The 18,931-nt window shown below is 37.0% G+C and overlaps 2 protein-coding genes across 3 annotated transcripts; one reads left to right on the top strand and one right to left on the bottom strand.

Annotated features, from left to right (window-relative positions):
* Positions 1-1,397: 1,397 nt before the first annotated feature.
* Positions 1,398-9,060, bottom strand: LOC110047561 (uncharacterized). Its single transcript, XM_089279512.1, has 3 exons — positions 8,994-9,060; positions 6,828-7,032; positions 1,398-6,275 (listed from the first exon to the last, which is right to left on the bottom strand). Exons 1-3 carry the CDS (start codon positions 9,033-9,035, stop codon positions 4,558-4,560), a joined length of 1,965 nt encoding a protein of 654 aa, XP_089135638.1. The 5' UTR covers positions 9,036-9,060; the 3' UTR covers positions 1,398-4,557.
* A 65-nt stretch (positions 9,061-9,125) lies between these two features.
* Positions 9,126-16,940, top strand: LOC110047562 (glycolipid transfer protein-like). Of its 2 annotated transcripts, XM_089279513.1 has the most exons (6): positions 9,126-9,479; positions 11,181-11,239; positions 12,296-12,426; positions 12,612-12,744; positions 13,679-13,849; positions 14,769-16,940. In XM_089279513.1, exons 1-6 carry the CDS (start codon positions 9,272-9,274, stop codon positions 14,781-14,783), a joined length of 717 nt encoding a protein of 238 aa, XP_089135639.1. In that variant the 5' UTR covers positions 9,126-9,271; the 3' UTR covers positions 14,784-16,940. The 2 variants fall into 2 exon arrangements, with proteins under 2 accessions (XP_089135639.1, XP_089135640.1); XM_089279514.1 differs by having other exon boundaries at positions 9,128-9,479; positions 13,679-16,940.
* Positions 16,941-18,931: the final 1,991 nt, after the last annotated feature.

The following is an 18,931-nucleotide window of genomic DNA, read 5'->3' as shown; positions in this document are numbered from 1 at the left end:
GACTACAAAACAAAGCTATTAGAATAATCAACAATGTGCCACTTCGTGATCATATTACTCCCCATTATGTAAACCTTGGTCTTATTAAGCTTCCTGACATTGTTAAACTATATACCTGCCAGCTATCATATGACCACTTAATTGATGAAAAACCGTCTAATTACACCTTATCTCTGGTATGTGAGCACCATAACTACGTTACTCGAAGTGCATCCCTACAACACTTAAATCCCGGTTTCTCCAGAATGAATCTAAGGAAATTTTGCCCCACTGTTATTGGATGTTACTATTGGAATGACCTTCCTTTATCTATATACGTAACTTAGCGACTAGAAAACGTTTTAAAAAAGCACTCTTCCAGTATTATTTTGCTCAGTATTAATTAATTCATACCTCTTCCTCTCCTGCCCTAATTATTATTGTCAATTAAACAAGGGCATCTAATTAGCTTGCTATATTTTTGCCCTTTTCCATTTCTCCTCTTACTTGTTTACTTTATATTTATCTTTGTAATTTTAGAATGGAATAAAAAAATAAAATGAAATGAAATGAAAATGAAACGTAAACGGTTAAGAGGGTTTTCTCGTTGGAAATCTGGCACAAACGTGTTGCGCCCACAATCATTATTTTCTGCGGTAATAAACATTCAACAACACAGGGACGGGAGGGACGGGAGGTCGACGGGAGGGAAGGACAGAGGAGGCCCGGGTGAGGAGGAGGCGAGGAACCGACAACTCCTGGCCTGTTGCGCCCAAGGCCCGAATGTCCACAGAATGAAAACAGGAGTCAGAAAAACATCAGGTTAAATCAAAAGACTATTAGCGATGGCTTTTGCTAGAAGAGCAAAAGAAACTCCTGACGATACCTTGGAACAAGAATTCCCGAGATGAATGAACCTCCTCTGAGACGTCTGGACGAGAGAAGGCGACGATGCTATCAAATGAAGACAGCGTACGCGTCTCTTTAGTCGGGTACGTACTTGAAGAAAGGCGGAAATTTCTATTTTGAGACACTGTTGCTTAATTTAATTTTATTCATGCTGGTGATAAACATACATGAACAATGGGGAAATGTAAGCTTTCTCTGTTCTTTGTAAATTCGATCTTGTTAGTTAAACGATGCATCATAGGTCTTCATAACTAACATAGCAAAAATTACTTTCTCTGCGAAAAAAATACCAAAGATAAAGCACCCCAACCTTTGTGAATACGGTTTTCTCCCATACTCGACAGCCGGTTTTCGTTGTATAGACAGGCTAAAGCCCTGTTCCCCTCCAAAAATTCCCAGAAGTGACACCTACCCCCCCCCCCCCTCCATATAATCCGCACCACTTTCCACCCCTCACCGGGTGCTGAAAAAGGGTTTACTATAAAACAAGTGAACAACGCTAACCATCGTTGAATATAATCTTTCTATTTTTAATAGCTTTTATATTACTGTTAAAACAACTTCAGATAAACTTACATGTATGTTTTCCCTGAATTTACTATGACCAATAAATATTATAGCAAAATATTTGAAACTTGTGGACATAAACGCATAGCGACACTGTATGGAACAATGAAAAAATAGTGACATTTTGGAGAATAATACAATCTGTTGCGTATATGAATTCTGGGTCAACTTATAAATACACAGTGTCAGAAGCTTTTTTTTACAGCAATAGCTTTAGAGAAGTAACCTTAACACACCAACTTAACTTGTATTCACTCAGTAACAAAAAAATTAATTTAAAAGAAAATTTATGAAATAGACATGATCCTGTTCAAACTACAACTGGTTGAAAGTAGTTGAAAATATAATTCTAAATCCAGGGAGGGGGGGGGGGGGGGGACTCTCATGAAAAAGTCAGGGAGGCTCATCGGAAAATTTGGATTAAACCCCTAAAAGAGACCAATCCGGGTGCGGCTGGAGCTTTATTTGACTCCTAAAAGATACCTCTTAAAACGGAATAGGCTCAATTAAGGGCTGCTGTTCAGGAAAGGAGCCTGTGCTAGTAAACCAGACTCGAGAGACCAGGAGAAATCGAGCCTAAAAATGGAAAAAAGAGCATGCCTTGTATTATTATTTTTCCGAGTTCACCCTTAAAGATACTCTGTGAGCTAAACATAGAAATGTTTCGACATGAACAGCCTAAGTGAGACCAGAACCCTTGATTTATACCCCTAAGTGAGACAACAAGCATCCCCGACCTTTTCATATGGGACTCCCCATCCTGGGTTCTGAGTAAGGATTTGCATCTACAAGAAATAAAAGCCTTCATCCCTTGAAACACTCGTTATCAGGCACCTATGGCTGGTGAGAGTTCCCACAGGGGAGAGCATCTCTTTTTCTCCAAAACATCACTTGTTTTATTCAAATTGAACATTTGTCTATTTCTTACCATATCAATACTATTAATTTTGTTACTACGTACTGCAAATTAAATCTTGTTGGTTCTTGAGTTCTTTGAAAAATTTTAAAATCAGTATTGTATAAGTATTGTTGCATATTGTTAATAACAACAGTACAACCAAGATAAGTTCAATACAAACCACAACTTTAGATTTTTTCCAAGTAAATAATTAACTCTGAAGAAGAATGACGACAAAAGAATATTTTAATAATGATTCAAACTTGTAATCATGCAGTATAAAAGGGATAGCACCTTTTACCAAAGCATCTCACTTTCTATTAACGTGTTTTGTTTTTGTTTTTGTTTTTTCATTCTTTTAACATCTTCTTCAACTTTCTAAAATTCATTAATAATTCATTAAGTTTAAACAAAGGAAATCATGACTGTGACAGTGTTTGGATATCTGATCTTAATTAGCATAGATTTTTACGATTTTATTTCTCCATTTTCTTCCTTGCTGCTGTTTTTTCAATGAAACTAACTCTAAATCATTATCAGGAGCTAACTTGAAAGAATGTTACAGTTACTTTATCAGCTGGGCTTCAATTACTTTCCTTATTATTTTCTCTAATCAACCTGTAATCAATATAATACTTCTCCTGCAATTAATCTAAGTATGAGTCAATAAAGATCATTTAATGCTTGTTATTGGGATAAATACCGTATTTTTATGTTTCCTGTAATATAATGACTTATATTAATAACACATGTTCTATTGCCAAGAAAGGTGCCCTTTTATACTGCTTGCTTTTGTTAAAAATAAGTTAAAAAATTGATGTTGCATGAAAATAAAATAATTTTACATTTAATACTATTTGATGTTCTCAACTTCAAGCAAATATAAATACTAATACGGAAAATGTCCTGCTTATTAACTTCTTTAAAAATTATTTTTATTAGAATAATTATCATACAGATAAGGAGTAAACTTACTTCATGTAGTTAAAAATATGACAAAATATATATTACACCTTTATTTATGCCTTACTAAATTAACTGTATTTTTCACCGAATGATATTGACAGAGTACTTCAGAAAAATATTTCGCTACGCATGGCTCAAAATGAGCCTCTTCCTATCTTAGACATACTTTCACTCCATTAGGGTCTTGAAGTGAAATTCTACTGTGACTTATAGGCCATATTTGTATTTGCAGCATTAGACAGGAACTAGCTTGCAACTGAGGCTAATGCCAGGAAACTTTTCAGATGGAGGGGTTTGTGGAATAAAGCTCTAAGTGACTTTTGGAAAATTTTGAGTTAGCTAGGATTGAATTACCTTCAAGCAATTTTCACATTTTACTTTGAACTAGTAAGAAGAACTAGTTCTTCTTACTAGTTCTTTTAAGACAATGATGAATACCAGAGTAAACTATAAAAAATTCCTGGGAGGTATTTCAATCTTAACTAACTCAAAATTTTCCAAAAGTCGCTTGGGGATTTATTCCATGTACCCCTTCAAATGCAAATGCTACTACCCTGAGTAAGCCTCCATCACAAACTAGTTCAAGTTGAGTCCAGTACTGAGGACACGAATATGGCCTATTCACTGGAAGGCTTATGAGTGGTATTTTCATGTGGTACAGAAGATGTTTTCATTAAAAGTATTTGTAATTTCAGTCTTGGAAGTTAAAGGACTAGAGAAAGTTCAGCTTAAATGCAATAATTCTCTTAATATGCAAATTAAACCGTCACAATATATCTATTTCACCGTCATTGTGATGTAGCTAATGTAGATCTGAAAATAAACTTGACAGTAAATTAAGGCAAAATTATACCTTAATTATTGTGGAAATTTTACCTAGTGGTATTAAATCTGTAAAATTTGGAAGTTTAAGGAGCCTTTCAGCCTTCTAGTAAACATTCTGGATTAAAATAAGTTTACAGTCTAAATAGGTTTGTCTTAATTGGTTCTGCTTTATCAATAAAGCAGTACAACTCCATAATTTTCCAGAGACCTTTTGAGCAGATCACAGTAGAAACTAAACATAACCAAAACCTAAAACAGTACAATATAAGTTTCTAGTACCTACCTGCAGGGTATTAATCTCGAGCCTTTACAACACATTTTTTGTTTAAAAATCTTTTGTCATTAGTTCTGTTTATTGAGCTAAGCATGCCTGGGCAAAATATAGTAGTTATATATTATGTAGCAAAAGTCATTTATGATTGCGACATACTTAAATTTTCATCCTTATCGTTATGTTGATACCTGCCATTTTCATGAGAGCTATTGTTTTGTGGGAATATGTTATCATCATGGGACCTTCCATTGTCATCTGGGGCATCATTTTGTGAGAACATTTTATCATCTTCCTTAATGCCATGCCGTGTCACCATATGCTTCTTTAAATTATGACCAATGATAAATTTACTGCCACAAAGTTGGCATTGAAATGGTCGCTCGCCAGTGTGGCAGCGGACATGTGCCTTCAGCACATTGGAGCGTGCAAAAGTCTTCCCACAGTAGACACACTTGAAAGGCTTGACCTTTTGATGAATTGCTAAATGCTGGTTTAAGTTGCCACTCAAGTTGAAGCCCCATCCACAAATTTTGCAGATATAGGGTCGATCTCCAGTGTGTGAGCGTTTATGACGTAGTACAGAGTTTGCAGAGTCAAACTGCTTGTGACATATGTCACAGCTGTACTCCTTCAAATCCATGTAGTGTGTACCAGAGTGAAGATGATGAGAAGTTTCCATTTGGTTATCATGATCCTGAGAAGCACCAACGACATTAACAACTCGCGGCATCTGAGAGGAGCCCGGATGTATTTCCTGTGAATTGGCATGGCCTTTCTGTGAGCTTGTTGGCATGACATTCTGCTGACCAAGTGAAAATCCCTCCACAGTTGAAATCACTTCTCTACCTTCTCTTTCAGAACTGACACCTGAACGTGAATGGTACTCTTTGCTATTTTGTTCAGGTGAGAGATTGTTTGACAAGGGAACAACTTCATTAGGTTCTGTTTTGACCTGAACTGTGTTCTGTAAGACTACTATTGGTGCTTGTGTACGAGAACACTGTGTTTCTTCATTGTCCACAACTGAACCTTGTCTATTGTTTCTATGTGAGCCTTGGGCCATAACTGGATGGTTCTGAGGAGGACTGTTCTCTGAACTAACAAAGTTCGTATCTGAGTCATTCTCTCCACCACTTGTCTCCCTTGAGTCACTGTGGATGTCTATAAGAGCTGGATGTCCCTCGCTGATGGCAGGACTTGAACCATTTGTTGAAGAACTTTCTAGGGTGGGAAAATTAGCATAACTTATTGAATCCTCTACTGAAAATGTTGCCACAGCATCACTGCCATGGTTCTCTCTGTGTTGGGTGACCACTTCCATGTCCTCTCCAGTATCTTCCATAGAGGGCCTCAGGCTTCCATTTTCTGTGCTGTCACATAAGTCTGGTGAGCCGACAGTTTCCGAGTGTCTTGCAGGGAGACCTACTTCTCCTTGCTGAAGGTGCGTTCCATGTATAACTTTACCGTTGAGACCAAGACCGGGACTAGAGCTGGGAGACATCTTTCGAGGAATGACTGATTTTCGAACTGTCTTCTTGCGACGTGATATGGAAAGAATGCTTGAGCGAGAAGGGAAATGGCTTTCATCCCTTCTAGCTAACAGTAGTGAACTGCTGCTGTTATCTCTGTGATTTGCAGAGGTTTTAGTGTTACCTTCGGGCGAGATGCTAACTGTGAGAGGTGTTCCATGATTGACAGGTTGTCCCACTTGTGCTTCAGCTAATGATGTCCCTTGAGACGGATCAACTGGCATTTTTGAAAAGGGTAACCTTGTCAAGTTTGAACATTTTCCATCAGAAAATAGTGTGCTGTTTGTTGCTTCCCTGGCGGCTGGTTGAGTTGAATTTCTTGAAGGTTCTAGTTAGGGAGTGAAAGTAACATTGGTTTAGATCCAGGATACAGGACCTGCATGAAAACCACCTAAGGCTGATGTGGCTTCCTCACTAAATATTGTAATTTTCATTTACAAAGTTCAGGATACTAAGCAATGTAAGTTGCCAATGACTAATTTAGGTGTCAATAAAACAGTATCAATAACTAAAAGCCAGTGTACAGTAGTACAAAAGTACAGTAGTTTTAAATTTCAGATAGTTTATCCTAGTCCATGGACAAATGCCAAACATGTCAGCATCAAAACATGCACTCTGTTATGCAGAGCAAAAGCCAGTCACCAAGCTCTTAAGTTATTGATAAATTTGGCCTCTAGAGCATTTAAGAAAGCTTTACTGTTGGATAACAGTTGTTAATCTCTATATTCTGTAAATGCCCTAACAAAAACAAGTCAAGCTTTGAGTGATCTCTACAAGACAGCCAAGTTATTTTCAAACTAGTTTGTAATCAAAATAAACATCAGGCTAGATTTACTGTTTAGAAGGTTTCATGACCAAATAAATGATAAAGTGTATTCACCATGAGTGATTATTTCATATTTTGCCTCTTCAAGCGGAGACTGATCGAGTGTCAAAACACAAGGTAAAGGGTCATCTGTATCTGGCCTTAGTGCAATAACTGTGCCTTTATTTCTGGGATCAGCTTGATAAAGCAATTTGATGACACTCAATGTAGTCCCTCGTTCAACTCTAAGAATTGGTTGACCATTCTTGAAAAGTAGAACCTGCAGGAAAATAGTAATAATTATTGTCACATAGGCAGCAAAACCGCACCATCAAACTCATTTTAAGTGTGGATCACAATCACATGGTTTAGTGAAAGATGCTCATGGAGTGAGCAGAGTTAACTTTGCTTTGACAGAGAAATTCATTTCTGTTGGCAATGTTATAAAACAGTTGATTCATGTTGTTAATGATGCACCATCGAGTTAAGATGCACTTGGGGAAGTTTGGAGAGCTCTAAATGAGCTAGAGAGAAGAACTCAAGAAGCTACTGTAGAGTTGCTTTCTGTTGCGCCTCTCACAACTCATATTCTTCTTTCATACTCTCCAAATTTCCTGCGTGTCAGTGTGGTAAAGAAGTAACCCTATATTGAACGAGTTACCTGATAGAAGATGTCATTATTACTTGTGACCTGTTACTATTGGGAAAGAAGAAAGCCAATAGGCCCTTTGCAGCTAAGCCATCACGTGACCTATTTTTCATAAAATTATGGGCTACAACTTAAAGAATGCCAGAAATGGAAAGAGCGCATTGAAAATATCAAAATGGCCAAGTTTGAGGCCCCCATCATTAAAGAAGGAGATTTTATGATGCTCCAAATTTTTAAAAGAATAAGAAGATTTGTATGGAAAAAGTTGTTGGAGAGCAAGGCCTTGCTCTCCAGCAACATTTTCCATACAAATCCTCTTAATTTTCTGAAAATTCAAACAGTCATATAAACTTACTCTTTAATTCCACGGGCCTCAAACTTGGCCATTTTGGTATTTTCGATGCGCTCTTTCCATTTCTGGCATTCTTTAAGTTAAAGCCCATAATATAAAAATTTTATAGGAAAAATTTGGTCATGTGACCCCAGCTGCAAAGGGCCAATTGGACTTTGCCCACCCTGAGAAAACTTGCTCTGGCAAAATTTGTCTTACTACAGAACCAAACCAATAGCTGAAAAATGACATCAGCAATTTTCTTGTTTGGAAGTTTTGAAAGAAAATGAGGGTTTAAATTTTAACTTTTAAGGTACCCTGAATACATGTCCAATAAAATAATCCTGTTACGTTAGTGAAATATTTATTACTAAAAGTGCTCTAAACTTCAAAATTATTTAGTGTCATTCCCAACTTTATGAATAAATTAAATTAGGATAAGTGGTCTTGTGATGATGTACAGCGTATAAATTATACTGAATTCCAAAATTCCTGTTCTGGTTAATTTTTGGGTATATCTTGGTTAGACTGGGTGTTAAATTTCATGTTTCGTAGTTTACCTGAACTAAACAAAACAATGCAAAACAAAAATACATCATATCGTTAACAATTAACAAGACCTAAATCCCATTTTTGGGATCTTCTTGTATACGTTCTGCCTTACTACGCGTGAAAGAACAATGTTCAGTTAGGCTTGTAGTAACAAGGAAATACTGGTTACATATTACATTGCTACAACACGTTTGCCAATCGGCTAGTTTCTATTTAATAAGGTAAGATCAATTTAATTTAGAAGTTGAAAACAACAACATTTTCAGTTTCGATTGTCTGCTCTCCTCTTATTCGAAAGCCTAATCTACTTGTCGAACTGAATGACTGAATACTGAATATTTATAAAAAGAATTAAAATAACCCCACCACGCGCGCTTTCAAAAGTACTACATTCGAGAATGAACGATCCCCAAGTAATTCAACTCCTGCAAATTACGTAAACATAAGATCATCAAATGATAAAAATATTGTCTTTGACACAAAATAGTTAAACCTCAAAATAAGCCCTTAATTCGAATGAAAAGTACTTGCGAGCACGTTAAAATCTATGACAATTGATTCACACATTTTTGTTTGTGAATGAAAACGTGACTTCTGTCATAACTCGAAGACGAAAATGGTATTTCGTTCAACTCAAAATCTCTTAACGTTAGAAAAGTTGGTGGAAAAACGTAAGTTGTAAGAAAATGAAGAAGATCGTGACCTTTACCTCATTTTGTCGAAGTTGAATACGTGAGAACTCGGACGCCATGATAAAATATAAACTGAACAAAACATTTCCCAGAAATCTTTTCCCGGTCTTTATGAATGACACGACAAAATATTCTCAGTAAGGAGGAGTGGGGGAAATATATCCCATGGAATTAGCCAAGAAAGTGAAAGTAAATGCGTTATTTTGTACGCAGCTTGCGTCTTGGCTGGTATTTGAATAGTTTTAAAACAATCATATATTTATAGGCTTCATCAAAAGAGCAGAAACGAAAATAAATGGTGTTCAGCGTACACGGTCCCACCCTAGGCAGTAACGAACAATCCATCGCTGGCGCGCGCTTCGTGAATTCAACTTTCTCTCAGGACGGAAAAATTATGTCGTTCTTTTCTGAGGCAGAACATAGGTTTTTACCAATTCCAGAGGATGGCGGAATCGAAACGAAATCATTTTTGGATGCTGCAAGTGAAGTAGTTCCATTTTTCGGTGAGTAAGCTTTCTTGTAAGCTAAAATTCATCAATTCATTCATATTTGCAAATCTTATGGTCTCCGAGCAAACATCACTGCCTGCGTGTCAATTGTATGTCATTATTTTTTAGTAATGATTTATTTCCGCGTCTTGCCTATTCCTAGAATTGATTTTTTAAAGTATATTTTTAGTTCGAAATTCAGTGAGTTTGAGATTTAAGCACTGAGCTCCCCATGATCATGATATTTGACAGAAATATTTCACACTCGCACTTTGTCCGAAATTTTTGCTTTCGCAACTTATTCAAGCTTATGTAAAGGAAATCAATCTTGATCAATAAAATTATAGATATTCCTTCCAAGCAGTATAATTTTTATGGTTGGGTTATCATTTTTTATGGAATTTAAAACTTACTTTTGGGTACTGATTTCAAAATAGATCAGGTATCAAGCTTGCCTTCAAGTCTTATTTTATGAGTAATTTAACCTGATATTTATTGAAAAATTAGATTGCGAGCTTAAGTTTTCTTTCAACTGATAGGAGGTGAGCCACTAGACATGAACAGAAAAGGGTTAATCAAAATAGTAAATGTTTTGTAGATTGGTCACATGACCTGGCTCTCTCATTTCAGGGCACAGAGGTTGTTGTTCTTCATCTTTCAGCCCCATGTCTCCTTTGAGGGCACTTGCAAATTGTCAAAGCCTCTCTCTGTACCAAGCAATGGGCCATATTTGTATTCTCGGTGTTACCTTGCAATTTAAAAGGCTCATGCAACAGAATATCGTTAAAAATAGGTTAATGCAATTTACGTTTAAAAAGACTTGCTGCAGTAGCCTCAGTTGCAAGCTAGTTCCAGTCCAGTACTGAGAATAAGGATAAGGCAGGGCTGTCATTAAGGGCCGGTAGCTGACCAAAACAGCCAGCTACCGGCCAATCTTCTGCTGTGTACTTTCAATTCACTTTACCATTAATCTGACGAGAAAAACATAAAAGAATGACAAGATCCCACAAAATATTGCAAGACATCCATTTAAAATGTCTGAGTCAAAGAGAAAATGCATTTCAACAGTTCTAAGTGTGTTTACCTTTCTCAGTGATAGCAGTAGAGCAGTAGGAGATTGAATGGTTGCAAAATGCTTGGAACATTTTCAAAGAACTGGATCCTAGGCATGCATATGTGGCAAAATGGCATCCTTGCCAAAGAAATTGAGGCAGTCCTCTTTAAGTACATTTTTTCACTCTCAGCTGAGTGAGCAGAACTAAGCTGATTATATATAGGAAGTATTTTCTGTTGGAGACCAAATGCTGACTGGAAAACGCATCTCTGAGGATCTAAATTTCAAAATTTTCTGGGATGGGACATGCCCCTTCAGTGCTTGAAAAGTAGGTTACCGCCTACTTTCCAATTTGGGACAAAACTTATTGACAGCCTTGATATGGTCTATCAGTGTTTGTGAAAATTCCCGATAAGTGGATTTAGACTCAGAAATTTAAGATGGGATCCGATGTTTCTGAGATCCAACATTTTCTAGGAACTATGCCTAACTTGAGAATCATCCACATCCATGGAGAAAAATGAAAGTTAAATGATCTAGAGCATTCCCAACACTTTATCAAAATCTTGTTTCAAGATGCAAGGTTGGACTGTAGGAATGAAGGGTTCAAAGTAGGCTTGTTCATTGGTTTTATTCAACATTGATTGTTCATTCTTTTCCAGATGTCTTAGGACCTAAAGCCTTTGCACCAGTTAAGTCAGACATCAATGGTAACATTAAGGTAATGTGATGCTGCTGTTTTTGTCTGTAACCCAATCTTTTACTTGGATGATATGGTGAAGAAGAAAAAAATTGGTTTGCTTTGTCACCAGTTATGTTTTATTTCCACAGCTAAGTTCCAGTACCATAAATCCTCGAATTGGCCCCCCCCCCCTTGAATAAGCGCCCCTCCTATTGGCTGAAATTTAAAATAAGCACCCCCCTCCCAGTCAGGCCACGATTTGGGGAAAATTAAATAAGCGCCCCCTTGAATAAGCACCTCCATCTTCTCTTAAATTTGAAATAAGCACCCCGGGCACTAATTCGAGGATTTACGGTATTTTAAATCTTATTTCAAAAGTTTTCACATTATACCACATGAAAATGAGAATGAGCAACATAATAAACAAAGTATTTGTTATTTGCCGGAATCAAAATTTGTGTGAATTTCACAGAACTGATTTGAATTTCCATATAGGACTTTATATTTTATTCACATATTTTTCTGGAAGGATTAGAGGGTGACAGAGCTCATACATGTATTGGGAGAGCTCATATGTATGTTCAAGGAGATCTGTTACATTATCACCAAGATTGGTAAAAATCAGGTAATTTCAACCTGTTCAGCTCTGAAAGGAATTGCAAGGAAAATTTTAAAAAATATTAAAAACTATTGCAAAGCAACAACCAGCAAAATAATGCAAACCTGGTACCACAACATCTTTCAATGGTTTGTTACAGATCGTGACAGATCAAGAAAAAACCTCTAGTGTAATATTAATGTGGTGGAAGAGAGAGCTATCTCTGTGGTAAAATGTAGCCATCTGTGTAATAGCGAATTTTCAAACTTACTAGTTAGTTTAGAACTAGTTAGTATAGTACTATGCTGATTCAGCGTAAGATCCCATAGTTTTCTTTAATGTTGAGTGTTTAATAATGCCAGCATTTCATGCCACTACATTTCCCACATCAGATCCTGCCGGTTGGAAAATTTATAAGGAGTACCAACAAAAGATTTGTTCTTTCATATCATGCCAAGCACTAAAATCTACTCATTAGATAATGCGTTTCTTTGCAGAAACTCCGAGAAAAATTTGCCCAAGATCCAGAAAAATATAAAACTCTACAAGGTATTGTAGAAAGTGAAATAGAGGAAAAGACGACTACAGCAAAGAACTCTGCTACTGATGCCTTGCTTTGGTTGAAAAGGTTAGTTGCATACCCCTAGCCGCTTCATGCTACAGAAACCAGGATAAGCTCCACCTTGATAGGCCACTTGGCTCGTATGCAGACTCGTATGCTCCCAAATGTGTCATCTGCTGACAGAATTACTGCCTCTTTGTTAAATTTGCCATTTGGTCTCAATTTTATTTTGTTACCTCTTCATCCCTCAGGGCAATGCAATTTATCATCATTTTTCTCCAGGATGTTCTCACAGGAGAGCCTGATCTCGTAAAATGTGCCAAGAAGGCCTATGAGGGTTCACTAAAGAGATTTCACGGCTGGATGGTGCAAGGAATTTTTTCAGTAAGTTCTACTTCCCTGTGAACCTTTGCAGCATTTGATATCCCTAGCTAGCTTCATAATATAGTTGTCCATAGCAAGACCCAATTTATTGCCAGCTTAGTGAGTGGGGCCATTAACCTTGCCCCATCACACTCCTTCCTCCCACCTCTCCCTTGTAACAACAACTATTAATTAATTTTGAGCTGCTATGTATATTTGTACTTAACAAATTCAACATTTGCTTAGATACTCTTTAGATGGATATTGCTCACAATGCCATAGTTTGTGTCTACCCTGCTCGGTTGATAGATCTGGTATGCACTCCAGATTGTACTTGTTATATGACAACTAGATGACAGTCTTTGAAGTACTGTAAATGGCTGCTTGCAAGCCCCTCCCGTAGGCCCAGCTACAGGCACCTGTAAACCAAAAATACATCCGGTTATAAGCCCCCCTCTAGCTTTCCTTGTTTTGAATTTGTTTTATTATGATGTTTTAAAGCTTTATTACAAATAAATGAAAAAAGACCTATTTTGATCAACATGTGCAGCTATAGCTCGTTTCAAAATGTTTTATTTTATTCTGGTTATAAGCCCGATTGGATATAAGCCCCTGCATTTATAAGCCCATCTAAAAACCTTTACAAAATTGTATAAGTCCAGGTCTTATAAGCAGAAGTTTACGGCATGCATACAAATGAAGGGATGAATGGAAAAAGAACCTAAGTGACATCAAGATAGACTGCAAGATTCTCCTTGCAAATTGCTTTTTGCTTTCTTCTATGAAAAAGGAGAACTCAGTATTTGATCAAGAGTCACCTAGGGCTTTTCTCCACGCATCCCTTCAAATATCTGAAGAACACACACAAAATAATCAGTCCAGTCTGAAACATTAGAATATGATTAAGGGTGAGCTTTTTACTGACAAAGATTGTGTTAATTTTGTTTTTGTCTAGCTTGCCATGAAGGCTGTCCCATATCGCAAGGACTTTATCACCAGCCTTGGTCGTGGAAAAGTCGATGAAGAAACGGTCTTAAAAGAAATGAAAGAATGCGTTGATCTTTTGGCTGCAAATATTGAGGTTATTGAGCAGTTTTATGGAAAAAATGACTTGGATAGTTCCAAGGTGGTATAAATTAATAGTCAGAGTAAACTTTTCTAAAGTTAACTTTGTCTATTTAGCTAACATGAATAATATTAATTACAGTAATTGTTAAAGGTGGTTGTTTGGGAGTGGGAAGGTTGTAGCTTTATTGGAAATGAAACAATTCATTTGTTAAAATACTGATGAAAATTCACAGTACTGTATTTTAGTGACTGTTTGCAGTAGACTTCATTTTCTATCAGCCAGCAAGAGTATATTTTAGTTGAGACAGGTTCTTTAACATATTATAGAGGCCCTGTTTACCAGTGGGATTGTGCATGTTCCAGAATTGATTTGAAACCTTGTCATGCCACAATTAACACAGATCTTTGAGGAGCTATGGCACGGTTTGTGCATCTTGAAAAGTTTAGCCTAAAGTTTTCAATTTTTCCGTTTGTAATCCACGCCAATCTTCTCCTTCCTCGACCATCCTCGTTCCTTTATGATTTATTAGTATCTGGTATGTGCTTTTCTATTGTAGTTAACTATGATTTTCAGGTTTCCTTTAATTTAAAGGTAATTTTCTATGTGGCCAAAATAACTCAAAATACTGTGACTGGGCTCCTTTAACATTGCTGATGGAAATTCAACACAAATGATGTCATTTGTTGTTGATTCAATGCCCTCCATGTCACTGCCTCAACACCATGTTTCTTGTCAAAACTTTACCCTAACAGGGCATCACTACAGGGTTACTGCAACTTCTTCTCTTTGCCATCTTCACTCCTCAGGGGAGCATAGGGCATCCACCGTGGCTCTCCAACAAACTCTATTTGGCATCTAGCCAACTTCTTCTCTTTACTATAAGAGTGACTTTTTCCTTGACAAAATTGTAAGGTAGTCACATATTAGCCATCCATGTTCAGTTGTTACAATAAAAATGCTGTTATGCCCATAACAGGGTCATCAAGAGTAGCCGCAGCTGGCGAAATCACCATCTACTGTACTTTGACGACTATCTACTCTTGGCTATTTGCAGCAAAATCAGCCAACTCCAACAATATTTGCCACCTACATGGAAACTTTGTAACAACCCTGCCCTATTAATTTACTTATATTTCAAGCCTTTTTGATAGGAGTGGAGATTGTCTTATAGAGAGAGGGCCTGCTTCATAGACATAGTCATTTTTATGATAACTGGAGAATTTCTCACACGCCCATTGGCTAATTTTTATTGTCAATAAGCAGACAGACACATGAATTTATAATTTATGTGATGTGTCAAAGAGTGAGAGCAAACTGTTAGCATAAAAAACAAATTGAAGTCAGTTTTTAATGTGTCTGTCTTGTTACTGACAATGAATTTTGTCATAACATTGCCAAAGTAGTCTGCGGATCCACTCAGCTGTTGCCTCATGGATCCACAGCTACTTTGACAATGTTAGGACGAAATTCATGATCAATAACAGGACAGACGTATGAAAAACTGACATCAATTTGTTGAATAGACATAGTCATAGTTTATTTTACTTGGTTGCACACTTGGCTATGGTAACAGTACGTCCCATAGACTTGATAGTCAGTTCCATAATTATATAGACTTGATAATCATCGCACGCATAGAAATAATGCAGGGCACTGCCATTTAATATTTATATTTATTTCTGTTTAAATATCACAATTGCAAAAGAACTTGGTAATAACATAACTTATAAATAATTGTTGGTATCATAATTACCCATTCTTATGAAGAAAAGTATTTATATGTGGGGGGATGAATAAGATTAATGTGTGCTAATTCAATGTTCTCCCTGAGAGTTTGGAAAAGCAGTGGAAATATTTTGGTTTGTATCTTAAAAAAAGTTTTAAATTTTTATACTATAATAATATGCCATGCTTTTTTTTGGAGTCCTGAAAGCATTTAAAACGTAGCAAAACTTTTGAATGGATAAGGCATCTAAATTCTCACTCAAAAAGTATATTTATCTTGATAACCATTCTACATTTCTGTCATATGATTGACAAAATGTTGGTATTTAGCCATTAAAGATGATTTCCAGTCCGTACTGTGCACTCTCAAGAGTTTGTTGTCCTTTTTCGTTTTGTTTCATGTAAGACTTCACAAAATGTAACATTTTGTAACAACTTGGGTGAAGTAAATATTTCAAAGTTTCATGTCAACCGCCATAATGGATGCGAAGCTTTATGCTTCATTCTTTCTCCTCTCACTTCATGGAACAACTTTGCAGCTGTAAAAATCAATGAAACTGTTGGAAAAAGAATTTGAAAGGCCTCAAAGAAAAGGTATGTGGTTTGCAACAAATTATATCAATTTGCATTTGATCGAGTGAGACACATAAACATTATGGTGCTGAGACTGTGCAGTATGGACTGGAAATCATCCTTAACAGGGTGCTTTGGTTTCCTTATATTGAAGCAATAGAGTACTTTTCCAGTGTTAAGACTTTACATAGCCCCATCTAAACATTAGGGGGATATGAATAATCTAAGACAGTTATGCAAACTTGAGATGCAGTCGAAGGTTTGTATAACTCTTGAGAATTTCCCAATTCCCCCCTCCCCCGACCCTGAGTGTCTTGATGAGGCTTTGTAAACACTGAAAATGTCCTCCATTGCTTTTATAAAATATTTCTCGGGAAACACAGAGAGTGTGATGTCACAAATGTGTTTACATTCTCTCATCTAAACACAGCTATCGACCAATGAGGGTGCGGGTAGAATCTCAGTTATTTTATAAATTAAGTTATATAGATACGAATGGTGCCAAAGGGAGGGGCACCTCACTGCACTTGAGCTGTTTTGGTCTGAGGAAGGGTGTGATTTGTGGTGAGCGTTTAGGTATAATTCGTAGACAAAACTATTTCCATAATAATTATTGTTTTCATTTGGTTCTTGCAAAGTATGATGTAATTCGAGGAATTCAAAGGCCTTTTCAAATGTTTTTACAAACGAAAGCATTTCCTGAGCAAGATCCAGTCTGAGATAGGGTATCGAGTTTTGGAGCGGTCTGAAATAGGGGACGGAAACGTGACTTTTTCGGTGAATCTCATAATAGTTTATTCTGTTTGTTTTGTGCGCGCAAGGTTGATCAAATAAACTTATTTTGCTTGGACGTGTATATGTCTTTATTTGTTTTGTCTTGTTTTCTTTTTGTTTCAATTCCTCTTCGTTATCGTTGCCCTGGGAAGTTCTCCCCTCTTGACAAGAGAATGACGAAGAACAAACAAATAAAATTCATGATAAATGAGTGCTTCGTGGCGACTCTTTTGGGGTGGGATGGGGGCGTCAAACTCGTAAACTAAGAAGTTGTATAAGCTTCCGATTTTATAAACTAGTATTTGAAGCTGGTGTGCTAATGTATCGCCACTTGAAAAATCGAATGAGCAAAACATAGAATGTCCCTAATGAAATGCCCCCAAAATGTCCGGTTTAGTTTAATAACCGAATGTATCATGAAAAAATTCATAAGTGCAACTAATCCCAATTTTTCCGCTAATATAAAGTTCCTTTTTCTTCTGATTACCACTGCGAAAAAATTATTTTATTGTTTTAGCTATTTTCGTTAATTTTGTATGAATTTTCAAAGTTTGTAAAATTGTTCTTTTTTATGTCCACGACCGAGAAATAGCGGAGAATGGGACGAGTTGGCTTCTGACTCCATTTTCGTGAATTCTGAGAAGAATATATGCGAACATGCAATAATGTGTGTCAAAATCGTTGCAGAATGCAAGGAAGATGTGTTGTTGGAGGCTGTAGCAATACGGATCTTTTTTTAGAGAAGGAAAAGTAGTTTGCATCCACTTCATCAGCAACACGAGGGCTGCGACCACACTTCGCCAGAGGAATTTGAAAACGGCCGGAGGCTTCACTCTGAAAACTCATCAAATGTTTTCCGTCCACACTACGCCAGAGGAATTTAAAAACGCAACAATTAATCTCCGGTCATTCTGGATTCGTGTCTGAGGAAACCTCGGTCAAGGAAATCACGTGATTATCATGACGTCATCGTTTCGAAAAGCTCCGTTTTCCAAATGTTTTCCGTCCACACGAAAAAGAAAAGCCGCCGTTTTCAAATTCCCCCGGTTCGGAGTGAAGAACGTTTCCGAAATTAAAGCTCCGTTTTCGAGACGGATTAGTGTGGACGTAGGCCTAACCGTAGAAATAAAGCTGCGTTTTCGTGACGGATTAGTGTGGACGTAGGCCTAACCGTAGAAATAAAGCTCCGTTTTCGTGACGGATTAGTGTGGACGTAGGCCTAACCGTAGAAATAAAGCTGCGTTTTCAAATTTCTCCGGCGTCGTGTGGACGCTGCCTAACGTAGTTTGTATTATATACTTGCCGTGTTAGAAAAAAAAAACAGTCAGTGTTCCAAGCAGTCTGCCTTTTTCGACAAACTAGTACTTCCCTGGCTCATTACTTACCCGATATTTTGTGAACTGTTTTTTTCTAAAAGTCAAACTGGAACAGATGACTTGAAAGCAATCATAGGTCGGGTCATAAATAAAGAATACAAAAGCAAAAACCGACACAACGTAGAATGATTTTTTGAAGGTGTACTATATTTCGGCTGGCCAAACCAGCCTTCTTCAGGTACAATGGAAGATTTCACAATCTTCATTTATACCTGAAGAAGGCTGGTTACACCTTCAAAAAATCATTCTACGTTGTGTCGGTTTTTGCTTTTGTATTCTTCATTTTATATGTAAAGCCGATTAGATCACTATTGATCCAACGTATACCAGCAGGATCATCGTTCCGGTTGCTTGCTTAAACATTTTATAAATAAAGAGAATAAACAAGCCGAAGGACTTTTCTGAAAGACTACGCCCGGCCTCCACATACATGCCCTGGAAAATGCTCAAATGACACTTCCGAGCGAGCTTTTCCGGGAAAGCACGTTCTCCACTGCACCCTTGGAGTTCCGTTTGGTTTGGAAACTTTTCACGAAATTGTGCGAAACCCGGCTCTCAAAATATTAGATCAGCCTTAGTAATTTTCGGTCTGTCACGATTTGAAAAAAAGTTTATAATTAAAGAGGTCTTGCTCTAATATAAACAACTGAATTAAAAAAATATAAAAACGTTCTCCGGCTTAAAGTATACT

Source organism: Orbicella faveolata, unplaced genomic scaffold (genome assembly GCF_042242905.1).
Source record: "Orbicella faveolata isolate gen_17 unplaced genomic scaffold, um_ofav_v1 contig_47, whole genome shotgun sequence".
Classification (NCBI taxonomy): domain Eukaryota; kingdom Metazoa; phylum Cnidaria; class Anthozoa; order Scleractinia; family Merulinidae; genus Orbicella; species Orbicella faveolata.
This window is presented reverse-complemented; position numbering and strand designations above follow the sequence as displayed.

What these genes read in the sequence shown, in the direction of transcription:
- LOC110047561 (XM_089279512.1), bottom strand. Translation starts at nt 9,035, where the DNA reads ATGGCGTCCGAGTTCTCACGTATTCAACTTCGACAAAATGAG. An exon ending in TTCAACTTCGACAAAATGAG is followed by an intron (nt 7,033 to 8,993) that starts GTAAAGGTCACG and finishes ATTTTCCTGCAG; the next exon opens with GTTCTACTTTTCAAGAATGG. An exon ending in ATATGAAATAATCACTCATG is followed by an intron (nt 6,276 to 6,827) that starts GTGAATACACTT and finishes CTCCCTAACTAG; the next exon opens with AACCTTCAAGAAATTCAACT.
- LOC110047562 (XM_089279513.1), top strand. Translation starts at nt 9,272, where the DNA reads ATGGTGTTCAGCGTACACGGTCCCACCCTAGGCAGTAACGAACAATCC. An exon ending in GCCTTGCTTTGGTTGAAAAG is followed by an intron (nt 12,427 to 12,611) that starts GTTAGTTGCATA and finishes TTCATCCCTCAG; the next exon opens with GGCAATGCAATTTATCATCA. An exon ending in TGGTGCAAGGAATTTTTTCA is followed by an intron (nt 12,745 to 13,678) that starts GTAAGTTCTACT and finishes GTTTTTGTCTAG; the next exon opens with CTTGCCATGAAGGCTGTCCC.